The 16,378-nt window shown below is 41.7% G+C and overlaps 1 protein-coding gene across 1 annotated transcript; it reads right to left on the reverse strand.

Moving 5' to 3' along the window:
- Positions 1–1,063: 1,063 nt before the first annotated feature.
- LOC128350486 (uncharacterized) lies at positions 1,064–16,049 on the reverse strand. The gene is made up of 5 exons (XM_053308910.1): positions 15,983–16,049; positions 13,863–14,180; positions 3,084–3,245; positions 2,157–2,203; positions 1,064–1,384 (listed from the first exon to the last, which is right to left on the reverse strand). The coding sequence occupies exons 1-5, from the start codon at positions 16,047–16,049 to the stop codon at positions 1,064–1,066; spliced, it is 915 nt and encodes a 304-aa protein (XP_053164885.1).
- Positions 16,050–16,378: the final 329 nt, after the last annotated feature.

Genomic DNA, 16,378 nt, shown 5'->3' on the forward strand with positions numbered 1-16,378 from the left:
TATATGAATTTTCACCCTCCTTTTGTATCTAATGTAGTTAATTACTATATTCTGCAGAGGAATCGATCTCTCAGCCTCATAGTTTTTTGTCCATTATTTTGGCTTGGACTCTCTCTCTCTCTCTCTCTCTCTCTCTCTCTCTCTCTCTCTCTCTCTCTCCTGTTTAGATTGCATAGAAAATACCAATCAGTTATGTTACTTGCTGAGGATAAGATTAGTAAAATAAATGATTAAAGATTTGTCAATTTGCTTTCTAGTTAATAGAGCACATACATTCATTCTGTTCACTGAGAATCTCCCAGGGACATATAGCGAGCTGGATCCTCAGGCAAAAATGAGAGAAGTTACAGTTTCTCTGAATAATAGTTCATTGATTCATTTCTGTTGTGAACATTTCAAACCTTTCATCCGACTGTTGATTGATGGCAAGGTGGAGACAGGGATTTTGTTACAGGGTTGTAGATGAAATAGGAATCTCTCTTCTTTGAAGAAAGGATTTAGCAATGTAGTAAGGTAAAGTGTACCATCAAATCGATTTCGACTCCTGGCGCCCACAGAGCCCTGTTTTCTTTGGTAGAATACAGGAGGGGTTCACTATTGCCTCCTCCTGCGCAGTATGAGATGATGCCTTTCAGCATCTTCCTATATCGCTGCAGCCCAATATAATACCGGTGGGGATTCAAACCGGCAACCTTCTGCTTGTTAGTCAAGCGTTTCCCCGCTGTACCACTTAAGGTGGTACTAGTGTATTTATTTAATCAACAGTACTATGGTTTGATTAGATCACAGGTTGCTGCAATCAGGATCTGCAGGGAAACTTCTGAAAACTGCTAAAGGTCAGTCAGTCAGTCAACATAAGATTCATCTGAATGATCAGAAACTATATCACAAGAATAAATATCTTCTTGAAACAAAAAAAGAAATGGCAGAATGGCAGAAATGGTTTGCACAATATGCATATCCTAAGTAAGGGATACAATGGTGTCCTCTTTGAGAAAGTCTGCTGAGTCATTATGGAATATATTATGGCACTAACCAATGAAAAAAGAGATGTTGGAAACATTTATTTCTTCAGCCCAATGGCGGCATATTCTATAAATTCAGTTTCTGCAGGGGGCTGACTTCTCCGTAAATGTTCTTCATGATTCAGTGTTGCATAAACAAGGGTCTCCTGAGTTGCAGGTAAGAGTTGGTTGGTACTGATAACACAGTCATCATATGCAGAATTTGGTGTTGTCTTAGTGGTCTGTGAGCAACTGATTTCATTGTTATCAACAGTGCTGCCCTCTGGAAAATGTAGCAAGCAAGGCACAGCATCTTGATGAAGCACAGATCGCTTATCTGAGACATCATTGCAGTGCTGAGCATCTGTATATCTACTGAACTGAAAGAGGATAGTTAGTGGTTAGCACAGAAGACAATCATTTTCTTGCCAAGCACAAAAGCCTTTTATAACACTGAATAATAAGTTAGTGGGTCATTTTTTGTGACAGCCAACATTGTTTCCCCACAGTGTCCTGGAATGACACTGCATCAGGACACTCCAGGAAGACACAACAGCAGCCACCAGGAGGTGGAGAGAGAGTTGATACTGCAGGGAAAAGTTAAGTTTCCACCTCTGAAAGTGTGATGTATTGGTGAAAATAGGATTAAAAAAATAAACCCCATTGGTACCCATTCATTAGGTGGTGTATTTGTATAAGGAAGAAACACTGAACCGAATGCTCCCCACCCAGTTTAATTTTTCAATTGTTCCTAATGAATACACACCTCCATGTTGTATGTATTTGACTTGCCGTCTGTTCTTGTCACTTGAAACTATTGGTTTGCATGCACTTTCAGTTCCTGCTTTCTCCTTGTGGCATGCTGGTGTGTTGTCCACCAAGCCATGGGGAGAGTTACTACTCTTGGTACCATCCTCAAGAGCGTTTCTAATTTCATCTGCGAAATGTTGGAGGATATTGGCTGACTAAATGTACTCAAGGAAGTCCCACCGAAATTAGGCATGTCTAATCTTCCTTCCTTCCTTCCTTCCTTCCTTCCTTCCATTTAGTCAGGATGTTAGCCATTGTTTCTTTTATAACACTATGCACATTTAAGCACACAAAAATAAGATATAATGACCAAGTATTGATGACACACATCAACAAACCTACCACATTCAATTCGCTTTTTGAGGTTGATGGGACCTTTTTGTTTTTCACTAGAAAGAAAGATACAAAATAAACTCAATGAAATCTGTTTATGTTAGTTCTGCCAAATATAACTATTGTTTGAATGTGCATCATCTTGAAAAGACGGGGATCAAGGAGAAACGTAGCAAATATTATTTAGCAGGACAAGCTATTTCAATAGGGTGGAGATAAAAATTTCAGATAAGTTACTTTTATCCTCGAATATGAATTTCTCAAGCACTAAATAAATAGGTTTCTGTAGTCATGAGAGGACAGTAAGAGAAAGGAAAATATACTTGAGCAGCAAAAGTCAGAGAACACAATTTCTCTGCTAGAACTTTCCCAGACAGGTGGCTTTACTGAGGCAGGAAGTGCCTTAAGTTAAGTCAATTTGAGCACTGCACTAAAGTGCTGCTTTTTAGGGAGGCATATAATGTTCAGTAATTGCAAATCATCAGGAGCAAAGCTTAATAATGCCATTGGCTGTATGAACGGCACAATCTTTCGCCATCCTGATGTCGCTGTAAATGGTTCCCTCGTATGAACTTCTCCAAGCCTAAGTGTAGGGAAGCTGTGTTCAATTGCCATTTGGAAAAACTAGAGCATTTCCAGACAGGGCTTTTAGCTAGCTTCTCCTCCAGAATGGAGGATATGCACTTACTTCTCTACCAGACTTATCCCGATGTCCCTGCGAGCTGTCGGGGAGCACTTCACACACAATTCGGGTTTTTCATTGCTCATCAGAGCGTAGCCTAATTTATGTCTGGAGTTAAAAAAATCCACTTTTTGCATCGGGTTTGGGGCGCAAATTTGAACTCACAGAAAACCTGTGGTAAAGCCTGCTGTCTGGAAATACTCCTGATGAAGGAGAGGGTAGAATCTGAGACAGAAGAAAACAGACGAGTTTACCTTGACGCCTCCGTATGAAATGCAGTAGGCAGAAGCAGCAAAGGAGGCCCAGTGCTCCCAAGAATGCCAGGCTATAAATAAGCAATTTCTTGTACTTTTTAGCTGTCCAGTGATCTTCTGGAACATTTGTAGCATTTCCAGATTCGGATTGGTTATTTTGATCTATAAAAAGAGTGCGTTCAAAAATCTATCGAAATCCAATCCAATATTTATTTATTTATTTATTTATTTATTTATTTATTTATTTATTTGATTTATATACCACCCCTCCAGAAATGAGAGTGACTGGAATAGCACGCTTTAATAAAGATAATGAGCTAAATCATTAGCAAACTGGATAATAAACACACCAGGGGCCAAGCTGGATAATAAATACATCTATTATGTGATTGAGGCCGACCTGTTTCTTTTTGTAAAAAGTGTAAATAGCAACCATGTGGGATTAGGGACCATCAATGATATGTTCCCTCCCAAGGTTTCACCCACTCTCCCCGCAGACGATCGCTCAGTCATCCCTGGGTGGCCAGATCGGCCGCCCAGACGATTTACAGCTCAATTGCGGAGTCAGTGCAAGCAGCAGGGGTTGGAGGCCTCATGGCCCCTAGAAGTCCCTGAAAACACCACATGAGTGTGTGGTGCCTTCTGGGGAGCCTCCTGATGCCGAGAGGCTTGTTGTAGCCTCCCCATGGGGGGGCTACTCATGAGTTGGCATGGTGCAAAGCCATGCCACAATGACATACAAGCGTATTTTGATATAGCAGCTACTAGGTCTGATATTTTTAATTCTGTGATTGATTTTTAAATTGTTAGTTTTTAATTGTTTTTATGTGTTTTTATATGTGTTTTTAAGTGTTTTATCATTGTGAACCGCCCAGAGACACAAGTTTTGGGCGGTATAAAAGTGTAATTAATTAATTAATTGATAGGTAGGTCGGTCGGTCGGTCTACAGGCCATGAAAAGTTTAAATGTTGTTCAAAGTATTAATGTAGAAGTGGACCCAGAAGATCATGTTGGTACATATGACAAAGATGTGCTTCATGGCTAGGTTACTTATCAGAACACCTATATAGATACCACCTGTAATGAAAGCATCTTGGTAGTCTCCTTAGGAACTACAGGATAATGTTCAAAAGGAACAAAATGGAAACTCACTATGGAAAAATTCAAGGTGATAATTGGGCAAAAGAACCTACAGAGTGAGTCAGTCCAATGACTGAGTCACTCCAGTGACTGAGCAAACGTGGCAGGAGCCACATAACAGTATATTTGGACCCAAGACATATGACCAAAGCAATTCTGCCAGAACACTTTGAATTGCCTACTGTAAAAGACATCAACAGTAAAATTAGCAAGAGTAGAACTGTGTACTGTCCTTGATGCTAGTCGTAGCTTTTGATGAATTGAGCCAGATGACAACAGTTCCTGGTTGTGTGCATCAAATATCCCTTTTGGTAGGTTCAAATGTAGAATATAAGCATTAGGCTTTTCCCTTTTTTCTTTAAAAAAAAAGAAAGTTCCAGGGGTGTATCAAAGGTGATCCAATAGACATTTGAGAGACTTGATAATACTATATGTTATACAGAAGATATTCTGATGTGGAGTAAGGCCAGACAAGGAGAGACAAAAGCAACCTCTAAGCAGGTGTTGAAAGACTAGTCTGAAATTGATTTAGATGTGTCCTAGGTGTGTTAGTTTTGGTTTAGTCTGAAATTGATTTAGATGTGTCCTAGGTGTGAAAGTTTTGGTTTTTTTTAAACCTGCATTTTCCTTTATTCACTCAAAGAATGGCTAAAATCTAATGCAACCAAAATTGAGTCCATAGCTAAAAGTCTAAAGGCTAATCTACAAAGGTTTCTTGAATGGTCAGTTGGCAATGCTTTATACAAACATGGTAAGAATGACAACATTAAGCACAGGCTCAGACAACAAACAAAAGGTAAGTCGGCAAGAAAGGGAGGTTCCTGAGGAGCACGTGCTCCCAGCATGAGCCACAAGTTTGGCTCATTTTGTGATGTGTGAACCTGCCAATGTCTGAACCAGACTTCACTCATCCATCTGACATTTACCACCAGACTTCAAATCTCAGTTATAAATGTCAGGCGAATGTTGGGTGGCAGAGAAGTCTGAACCCACCCTAAGACACCTACGGAAGTGGACTACGGTGAGTTTTACTGGATGTCACACCATGAAATAAGATTCAAACAGTTTTAAAAGCTGCTATAAAAGTAGCTGTGCTATAAAAGTAGCTGTGCTGAAGTATTACAGTGTGAAAGAACCAGTAACTGCATCTGTCGGTGGTGCTTTTACAAGATTAGATACTGTATGTAGCAGAAAATCTCACTTGTTGCATATGCCTCCAAAACACTAAAATCTGCCCAGAAAACCTATGCTCAGATACAACATCTATAGAAGATGAGTGACTGTCAAGACAGACCACAAACTATTGGTGTCATCTAGAGGGCTGCCAATACTATAGAAATATTAACCACAAAGACCAAAGAGTTAACAACTGGTAATTCAGGGCATATATGGAGCAATGAGAAACTTAAATTCTGAGAATGCTGTTATGCACATAATGATGCTGTATCTTATTTGCCAAATGTAGAACAAAACAGGGAATCCCCCCCAAAATTGCCCCTGATCCCAGAAATGACCCCTGGAAATGACCCTAAAGCCCGCCCAAATGTGAAAAAAGCCACCAAACCGCGGATACTCTGGTCGCGGTTTGTTTGTTTATCATATTCTTATACCACCTGCTATGTACATCTTTAGGCAGCCAGCGATGGTGGACACAGTTTCCCAGTCACGGATACTCAAATCCGTGATTGGGAAATTTGCGGTTGGCAAGGGGCGGCTGTACTATAAGTTCTAAGGGGAGAATTGCTAAATATCATCCCAATTATGCATTTGGCAACTGTAATTGTTAAAAAAAAAACAATATAATGCATCTGGCAATTGTAATTGTAAAAAGCAATATATAAATATTAGTAGTAATAATAATAATAGCGGTAGTAGTAGTAATTGAGCCATGTGAAAAGAAGGTTCAGAAAGCCTGTTTATCATCCAGGCATGCATGCTCTTGACTTAGAAAACATGCTCCAGGCATGCATGCTCTTGACTTAGAAAAGGCATGCATGCTCTTGACATCCAGGCATGCATGCTCTTGACTTAGAAAACTTGACTTAGTGGGGTTGACCTCATAACTGCTGTATTTAGTTGTTTCAGGCAACAGATCCTCTGGGTTTTCTGACCCCACCTCCTGCACTGCACCTGCCCCTTGATGATCTGTCTCCTTCTCATCTGTCCCTCTCACTGCAAATAGGACCATAGCTTAGTGGCAGAGCCTCTACTTTGTATGCAGGAGGTCCTAGGTTCAATCCCTGGCATCTTCAGGCAGGGCTGGATTTGAAAAGGTGGAGATTGACAGAGTGGGAAGGGAAGTGGAGAGTGGTGAGGAGATGCTCTAGTCTCTAGCCCATCACTCTTCTCTTCTTTCCTCCACGTCTCTGTGACCCGCCTATTCAAATTCAATGCGAAGAAGAGGATGAGAATGTAGAACTGACAAGCAGCAGTAGTGGGTGGGGGTCAGGTGAGGCAGCAATGGGTAGGGGTTAGGTTGGCAGGGGGCAGGTGTGGTGGTGGAGGGAGTGACAGCATTTGGTACCCTCAGGCATTTGAAAGTCTTGAACCCCTGCTGTGGTACAGTCAGTACTGGTTGCCAAACCTTTAGATATACAAAACTGTGGTCTCATGAAATTCCAAGAAGACCTGATAGAAGCTGGGAATGGACTCATTTGAATTTAAAGATAATTTGTTCCTAAAAAGCAGGAATTGTAATGGTAGTCGGATGAAAGTGTTCCATAGCTGGATGAAAGGGAAGCTATTTGGGGGAGCACCTGCAGAATCTCAAAACCTAGGGCAGCAGCTATTTGCAGATCAATTGTAATTGCACTCCATTAATTCTTTTTTAAAAAACTGGTTTATTTCACACTTCATTTTCCAGTTGCATCATGTTATAAAAACTCACTCTCTCTCTCTCTCTCTCTCTCTCTCTCTCTCTCTCTCTCTCTCTCTCTCTCTATATATATATATATATATATATAAAACCTCAAATATAGGTTCTATTCAGTGTGACATCACTCAACTTACATCAGGGAGTTCAAATACAAATTAGAGTTACTTGACTGTAGTGTAAAATATTGGTTCAGAATACATGAATGTTTTACTTCTTTGTACTATTATTCTGTTACAGAGAAGACTGATAATTCTACAGCCTGCATGACAACCACTCATCTACTCGTAAAGAAGGAAATCATAATTTTTAGATGTGTACAGAGTAGATTTTTTTGTTCCTCTCATGCTTCTGTTTTCCTAAATTATAAAGGGAAAACTCTATTGGCTGGCATCCTGACTAATGAACCGAGGACACAGCGAGAAGCTTTGTCTTCACAGCTGGAGGGTTCCCACTTCTGCAGTGTTTAGGTAGAGCCATTTTTTATTATCTTCCCTGCCTCTGGAAGTGCTCTGTACATTCCGAAAATATATCCCTGGCAGTCATGCAGCCCTCAGGGACATATTGTTGAAATTCCTTTATATTGGGGCGGAGCTACAATTGGGCAAACAGGTTCAAAGAACCTGGGCTGCAGAGCTGCTTTTGGCTGCGTTGTGAATGCAGCGCCAGCCTTAGTTTAGCTCCGGAAGGGGCCGTGCGGCCTCTTCCGGAGTTAAAAGGCTGGCACTGTGTTCGCAATACAGCCAGGAGCAGCTCTTCCCTGCCTTTAAGGCAGAGAAGAGCCGCTCCTGGCTGCACTGCAAAAGCAGTGCCAGCCTTAGTTTAGGGAGCCAGATCATGCACCCCGCATCTGACGTCAGACGTGAGGGTGTGGCTAGCCCCCACGTCTGATGTCAGATGTGGGGGGTGGGGTCAGCTGGGCGGCCGCTGTGGCTGCATACAGACCACTGCCTGCTTTATATAAATATTCAAAGTAATAATATTATTTTTGGAAGGCACCAAGGGTGTAGCTAGAGGAGCGGGGCGTGTTCACCCCTCTGGCAGCCCCTCAGAGTGTGGGAGACAATTTTATTATTTTATTTATTTATTTATTAAAACATTTTTTTAACCACCCAAAACTTACGTCTCTGGGTGGTTTACAACAGAATAAAAACAAAGTAAAACATTCGTTAAGACAAAAATGGGGGGGACACACAAATTACAACAATTTATAATTTTAAAATAATATTTTAAAGCAGCTTTAAAACCAATTAAAACAACATTAATTAAAAGCCTGGTTGAAGAGATGTGTTTTTAAAGACTTTTAAAAAGCTGTCAGAGATGGGGAGGCTCTTATTTCACTAGGGAGCACATTCCAAAGCCTTGGGGCAGCAGCAGAGAAGGCCCATCCCTGAGTGGCCACCAGACGAGCCAGTGGCAGCTGCAGACGGACCTGTCCAGCAGATCTCAGCAGGCGGTGGGGTTCATGCAGAAGAAGGCATTCCGTTAATGAATAACGAAGAAAATATTGGGGGAGGGGTAGCTGGAGGGCCCTCAAGAGCTGGGGGCCAGGTCCTTTGAACCCTTTTGCTCAATTATAGCTACACCCCTGGAAGGCACAGAGCCTTCCAGAGGCAGAAAAGATCAGCAAACATACTGCCCCCCTCCACCCACCTGCACTGTGGAAATGGGGACATCTCAAGCTGCATTAACAACAACCTTTTGATGCAAGGATGCATCTCCTGCTGCCTCCTCCGTCAGGATGTCAGCCTATTAAGAGTTGTAAAACTTAAAATACCATCAAACAAATAAATCAACGAACAATTTTTGCCCTCGTTGCCAATACAGTAGCCTTAAATTTGCACTGAAATGAAACAATAAGAAGAATAAAAGTCTGTATAACCAGTTGTATAAATCATTCATATCCTGTATATAGGCAAGGATTTCCAGGGAATGCAATTTTCTCAAGCAATTCACATTTGTCTCTGAATGTCCTGTGCCTGTAAATGCCCAGTATCCCCAAGAGCGGAGGAGGGTGCTTTGTTGGAGAGAAGGGGTAGCTGGAGGACAGAAAGGGAGTGTGTACTCTTTCTTCTGCCAGCCTGTTTCCCCCTGAACCTCCCCACCAAAAAGTAGGTTTCCCTCTCCTGAGCTCTACTGGAAAACACATTTCAGTCTTGTTGGTGGAAGTAAAATGGCTTAATGGTGAGAGAGCTTAAAGGAAAAACTGCTTTTGCAGTGGAAAAGGGTCATTGGACTCATTAACACAATTTAAAGCAAAAACTATTAAATATTCTGGGCCTCCTGACATAAGAACATAACAACAGTCCTGCTGGACCAGGTCCAAGGCACATCCAGTCCAGCATGCCATTTCACACAGTGGCACACCACTAGATGCCCCCAGGCAAGAGCTAAGGGCATATCTCTCCCCTGCTGCTGCTCCCCTGTAACTGATCTTGCCTCTTAGGCTGGAGGTGGCCCATAGACCAGTAGCCATTGATATACTTGTCCTCCATAAATTTATCTAAGCCCTTCTTAAAGCCATCCAGGCTGGTGGCCATCACCACATCTTATGGCAGAGATGTGTGAATGTTTTTTTCATTGTGTGAAAAAGTACTTCCGTTTGTTGGTCCTAAATTTCCTGGCAATAAATTTCATGGGATGACCCCTGGTTCTAGTGTTATGGGAGAAGGAGGAGAATTTCTCTCTATCCACTTTCTCCACACCATGCACAATTTTATAGTCCTCTATCATTTCCCCCATCAGTTGTCTTTTTTCTAAACTAAAAAGCCCCAGATGTTGTAGCCTTACCTAGTAAGCCTTACCTCCAGTGACTGTTGCTGGTGTCTATCTTGTGTTTCTTTAAGATTGTGAGCCCTTTGGGGACAGGGATCCATCTTATTCATTTACTGTTTTTCAGTGTAAACCGCCCTGAGCCATTTTTGGAAGGGTGGTATAGAAATCAAATAATAATAATAATAATAATAATAATTATTATTATTATTATTATTATTATTATTATTATTATTATTAATAAAATGGTCAAGAACAAGAAACTATTCAACACCAATGAAACAAAGCAGGCCTACAAGAAAGAACAAATCAAGAAGCGAGCAGAAAAATGGAGAAATAAGCCACTGCATGGTCAATATTTGCACAATATAAGTGGAAAATCAGAGATCACCAAGACCTGGCTATGGCTTAAGAATGGCAACCTGAAGAAAGAAACAGAGGGTTTAATACTGGCTGCACAAGAACAGGCACTAAGAACAAATGCAATAAGAGCAAAAGTCGAAAAATCCACAACAAACAGCAAGTGCCGCCTTTGTAAAGAAGCAGATGAAACAGTGGACCACCTAATCAGCTGTTGTAAAAAGCTCACACAGACTGACTACAAACAGAGGCATGACAAGGTAGCAGGGATGATACACTGGAACATCTTCAAAAAATACAAGCTACCTGTAGCCAAAAATTGGTGGGACCATAAAATTGAAAAAGTTGAAGAAAATGAAGATGTAAAAATATTATGGGACTTCCGACTACAAACAGACAAACATCTGCCACACAATACACCAGATATAACTGTAGTTGATAAGAAAGAAAAACAAGTTAAAATAATTGACATAGCAATACCAGGGGATAGCAGAATAGGAAAAAAAAGAAATAGAAAAAATCACCAAATACAAAGATCTACAAATTGAAATTGAAAGGCTGTGGCAGAAAAAGACCAAATAATCCCAGTGGTAATTGGCGCCCTGGGTGCAGTTCCAAAAGACCTTGAAGAGCACCTCAACACCATAGGGGCCACAGAAATCACCATCAGCCAATTACAAAAAGCAGCTTTACTGGGAAAAGCCTATATTCTGCGATGCTATCTATAACAACAGCAACAACATTGACAATAAAATTCAGCCATCCTAGGTCCTTGGGAAGGACTCGATGTCTGGATAAAACAAACCAGTCAATGACACCTGTCTGATTGTGTAAATTATTCTTATTATTCTTATTATTCTTATTATTATTAAGAAGAAGGAAGGTGCTCTAGGCACCTGATCATCTTGGTTGCCCTCTTCTGCACCTTTTCCAGTTCCAAAAATGCACACAGTATTCCAAATGTTGCCGCACCATAGATTTGTATAAGGGCATTATGATATTAGCAGTTTTATTTTCTATCCCTTTCCTAATGAATCCTAGCATGGAATTGGCCTTTTTCACAGCTGCCACACATTGAGTTGTTGACAACTCTCAACGAGCTGTCCTTACAAAGAATCAGGGATGTGGAAATCGATTCAAATCTGAATCAATTTGACTTTAATGTGGGTGATTCAAGTGATTCAAATTTGAATTGAATCACTCCTTAAAAGGGCAATTAAATTTGAATTTGAATAAATTTTTTGAAAACTGATTAAAATTCAATTTGGGAGTCATTTGGCACTTTAAAAAAACCAATGAGTCCCCTGTTAGGTTAAAAAAGGCACCCTAACAGGGTTGAATTGAATAGTCAGACAAGATTCGAATTTGATTCAAGTTCAAAGTGAACTTGAGTGAATTTTTGGAATTTGATTCAAATTCAAAACAAATAAAAAAATTCATTTCATGCACATTTCTACAAGGAATGCAGCAGTTTTCCCCATTGATGGAAGGTGGTAAAAAACATTGATGGAAGGTGGTAAAAGCTGTACAGGAGCACTGAGGCAAAATGATGAACCTACTTTCATCTGATGAACATTCCGACTGAACTGAGTATGACCAAATTTGACATTACAAGGCCCTCTTGATTCTTAATATGTAGATATTCAAACATATTTATTTCAACTTTCTCATGAAAGTGTGTCGTACAGAAGACAAACCATCTAAAGGGACTCTTCCTGAAAGAATTGTGTCAGTCTGTGCTTCCCTGTTTGGATTTTTAAAAACCCATTATAAAGATAGAGGCGAAATGTGAAATGTGAAATTTGATAGAGGTGAAATGTGAAATTTGACCACACCCAAATGTGGTTGTGAGGTTAATTTTCACTCTGCAACTTTTCCATGGATTTGATTTTTTTAAAAACTGACACAGTTGTTGAGCAGGTGATTCCGAGTGTAGCAATGCCCCTTCTAGCACTAATGGTGCATATAGAAAGCTTTGAGAAGCCACAGAAGATGACTTCCAAAAGTCAGGGGCGGGGCAGGGCGGTCAAGTGAAATTTAATTTAGTCCCAAACCTGACAATGACTCTCATTTATGTTTCTTCATGTCCATAGGGTCTATTTACGGTTTTGTGATTTATATTTCTCATGAAAACAAATTCAGTAAAGTCTAGAAAAACCAGAATATGTTAGTCAGAGGCTCTGTCAAAATAAGATTTGCTATTAAGATTCACCCTTTGTACACAATTCCTTTATTATTGATTTGTTTTAAACATGTGTTTATGAAAAAAAATATATCCTACTTTTCTCAGCATGTTCTTTAAGGCAGTTAATACAATTATTTTATTAACCAAACTGAGAGGGCAAGATGTCAGACTAGGATGTCAGTCTAGGACAGGGCTGCTCAACTTTGGCCCTCTTCGGATGTTGGCTTACAGTTCCCATAATCCCTGTCTATTGGCCACTGTGGCTGGGGATTATGGGAGTTGTAGTCCAAAAATAGCAGGGCCCCCCTAAATTGAGCAGGCCTGGTCTAGGATGTCAGACCTCCCTCCCTCCAGGGATTCTCTGCTCTTACCAGAGACACACAACTCAGTATTAAAACCTGTGATTCTGCTGCCTGCTCAAGACCACTGTGATATCAGAACAGATCAGCCAATGGCATCAAGCAGAGCATGCAGAAAGGACAGAGACAGAGGGAGAGAGGAGTTCAGGACCATCATGACAAAGAGGAGATAACATGGCCATTATACTGATGGGCCCCATGCAGGGGCACACCAAGGTAATTTGGGCACCTGGACTGCCCAGCCACAAGCTCCCCTGTGAGCCCCCCAACCTTCTTGGGGGGCCCACCACGCCAAAGCTCCACTTTTTTTAAAAAAAAAGTCTTACTGCGATCGAGGGGTGGCCGCGAGGGGGGGGGATAAGAGCAGCCCTTTGCCCTTCTCACCCCTCCCCTGGTGGCGGTGGGGTGGGAGCAGGAGAGTCACTGGCCCCAACTGTTCAGGCCAGCACCTTTAAGCAACTGTGAGGCGCGCCAGCACAGTTTAGAGATTGTTGCAAGCCCGTGATGTCATGGGCTTGCGATGATCACAACTGCGCAGGCATTCCTCACAATTGCTTACAGACGCTGGCCTGAACAGATGAGGCCAGCGTCTCTCCTGATCTCACCCCACTGCATCCCCCTGCGGCCAACCCTCGGCCTCATTAAGATGGTTTGTGTGTGTGTGTGTGTGTGTGTGTGTGTGTGTATTTTTAAAAGTGAAGCTTTGGGTGGGGTGGACTCGGGGTGGCTCAGCTGCCAGAGGCCCCCAGCCCTGGCCATTTGGAGGCTTCCCTGGACCTTGGAGGACTGGGCCGGGCCCCTAAGGTCCGGGGGTTAGTGTGCCTCTGGCCCCATGCTGGTTTTAGTCATCTAAAACTGCAAACAGATAACAAAGGACCATGGTGCAACATACCAAAAGTACATAGAGAACAAGAAATGTAGTAACATTTGAGCTGAAAGTTGAATTGCCGGCAGTCTATTTAGTTATTTTTGCATTAATTATACCACCCCCACCCCCGCCCCATCAACTTGTTGCAGACAGGATGAACTCCAGATATATTTAGATCACTATAATCAGGCCATTATTGTCATGATTTATTACGATGCTTACCTTGAACAATGACTTCTATTGCATGACCCTGGATTTTATTTTTCCCCACAATACCTTCACAATAGTACAGTCCACTGTCCTCCTTATGAATAGAAAAAAAAGTCAAAGCAAAAATGTTTCCAGATGTCCACTCAGTTTTATGCTTCTTTCCATCAGGCACTACCACTGTCTTGTTGGCCTGTTGGTACCAATGCAGCACAGGCTTTTCACGGCAAAATGTCACGTGACACGTGATAGTGGCTAACTTGCCAGGCTCTTCATGAACTATGGTGCCTCGTTTGACATCAATCTTGGCGGTGCAGTTCTCAGTCTCACTACCTGAAAGGAGAGGGATGGAAAGTGTGAGTTGAAGACCTCATCTGCTTCAGCATGGTGTGCAGTAACTATGTAATACCATTCACAGCATCTTCCTTCCTTCCTTTTCCAACGATCACTTCAGGTTTTATCTTTAATAGATGTTACGTTGAGCAACAGGAAGGAACACAGAAATGAGATATTTGGATAGCATTGGGTGCTCCCAGACTTAGTGAACTTGTGAAGTAGTTATTTTTGTGGAGCACTATCTCCTGTCCCTGGGATGGAAGAGGGAGCTGCCCTGATTGCATTTGAATGGGAGACTACATGTGTGAGCACTGTAAGATATTCCTCTTAGGGCAGAAGTTCCTAACCGGTGGTACTCCAGATGTTGCTAAACTACAACTCCCATTATCCCCAGCTACAATTTATTGCAAAAGGGTCCAAGTTCTCTCCCTGGCATCTCTAAGGTAGGGTTGAGAGAGGGTCCTGCCTGCAACCTTGGAGAAGCCGCTGCCAGTATCAATGGACCAATAGTCTGACTCAGTAAAAGGCAGCTTCCATGTTCCTAGCTGTTGCTCTTCCAATCCAGTTCTTCTTGCCATACTGCTCCATGCAGAAAGGGAAGGGACCCTTTTTGTGGTGCAGCTGGAGGAGGAGGAAGGTGAGCCCAGGAAGACTTGGCAAGGGGGAAGAGGAGGCAGGGTGCTGTGACTGCGGAGAGGAGGAGGGACATCAACTGTAGGCTCTGGCTCAGGGGATGGAATTGCTCTCTAAAGCAATCATTATTAAGCTGTTTTTCTCTAGGCACCAAGATTACATTTCTAGGTGCCTGGTCTCTGGAGTCAGAGACCCTAAAGGGGCCCAGGATGAATGAATTTATTTATTTATTTATTTATTTATTTATTTATTTATTGCATTTCTGCCCTGCTCTTCCTCCAAGGAGCCCAGAATACATGGTTATGTTTTTCCTCACAACAACCCTGTGAGGTAGGTTAGGCTGAGAGAGAAGCAACTGGCCCAGAGTCACCCAGTGAGTTTCATGGCTGAATGGGGATTTGAACTCAGATCTCTCTGGTCCTAGTCCAACACTCTGGGCCCTGACAAGGAGAACCTGTGGTGTGGAGGTTCCTGTCTCCCAGTGCTGCTGGTGGGGCTGGCGGCCTCATATAGATAGCTGTAGGAAAAAGCTAAACCTGACCACAAGCAGCAGCAGCTATGGAATGTGGAACTTGCAGCCAATCACAAGCTGAACATGAGTCAGCAGTTAAATGTAGCTACAAAAATGGTGAATGCAATTTTAGGTTGCATCAATAGGACCCTTGTTTCTAGGTCACAAGAAATAATAATTCCACTTTATCCTTCCCTAATCAGATCTCATCTTCAGGACCATGTTCAGTTTTGGACCTTGTACTTCGAAAGTAAACAAATTGGGATGGGTTCTCAAAAAGCAATCGAGATGGTTAAGGGTCTGAAAAACAAGCCATGTGAGGAAAGGTTGAAGGAACTGGGGTATGTTTAGCCTGGAGAAGGGAAAACTAAGGGGCAGGGACATGATAGCACCTTAAAAGGCTGTCGCATAGAAGAGGGCAGAGATTTGTTCTCTGCTGCCCCAGAGGTCAGTACTAGATCTATTGGGCTTAAGCTACAGGCAGATAGATTTCATCTGAATATTAGAAAGGACTTCTTAATTATAAGAGGAGTTGAGCAATGGCGGGGCTCTCCGTGTGCAGGTTTGATAAAGAAAATTAGTTAAATCAGCCTGGTTATATAATATAGCATCTCCATCTTTCAAACATTCTGCTTGTGATTTTCTATACTTGTACCTACATATTTAGCCTCAGTAACGGCATAGAAGACAATTGCTAATCTGTCTGTTACACCAGTAAACATCCTGCTGTGTCAATAGAAATGGTATGTGCTTTAATACAAGAGCAGGTTTTGGGCATATATTCAAGTGCTATTTATGCACTAACTTTACAGAGATAACAAAATATCTTAAATGCTGCCTTTGCTACCTAGATCTATCTATATAATATTAGACTGACTATAGAGGGGACTGAAAGATTAGATCCTATATAATGATGGTTTGTTGAATCTTATTTGTTACTTTGATGAAAATAAGAGTTTAGTTAATTTAGTTTTATTGAACCTTTACTCCACTGATCCTCCTCTCCAGAAAGCCCAAGGCAGCTTACAGTCCAATTCAAATTACTGAAACC

The sequence above is a fragment of the Hemicordylus capensis genome, chromosome 3 (assembly GCF_027244095.1).
Source record: "Hemicordylus capensis ecotype Gifberg chromosome 3, rHemCap1.1.pri, whole genome shotgun sequence".
Classification (NCBI taxonomy): Eukaryota; Metazoa; Chordata; class Lepidosauria; order Squamata; family Cordylidae; genus Hemicordylus; species Hemicordylus capensis.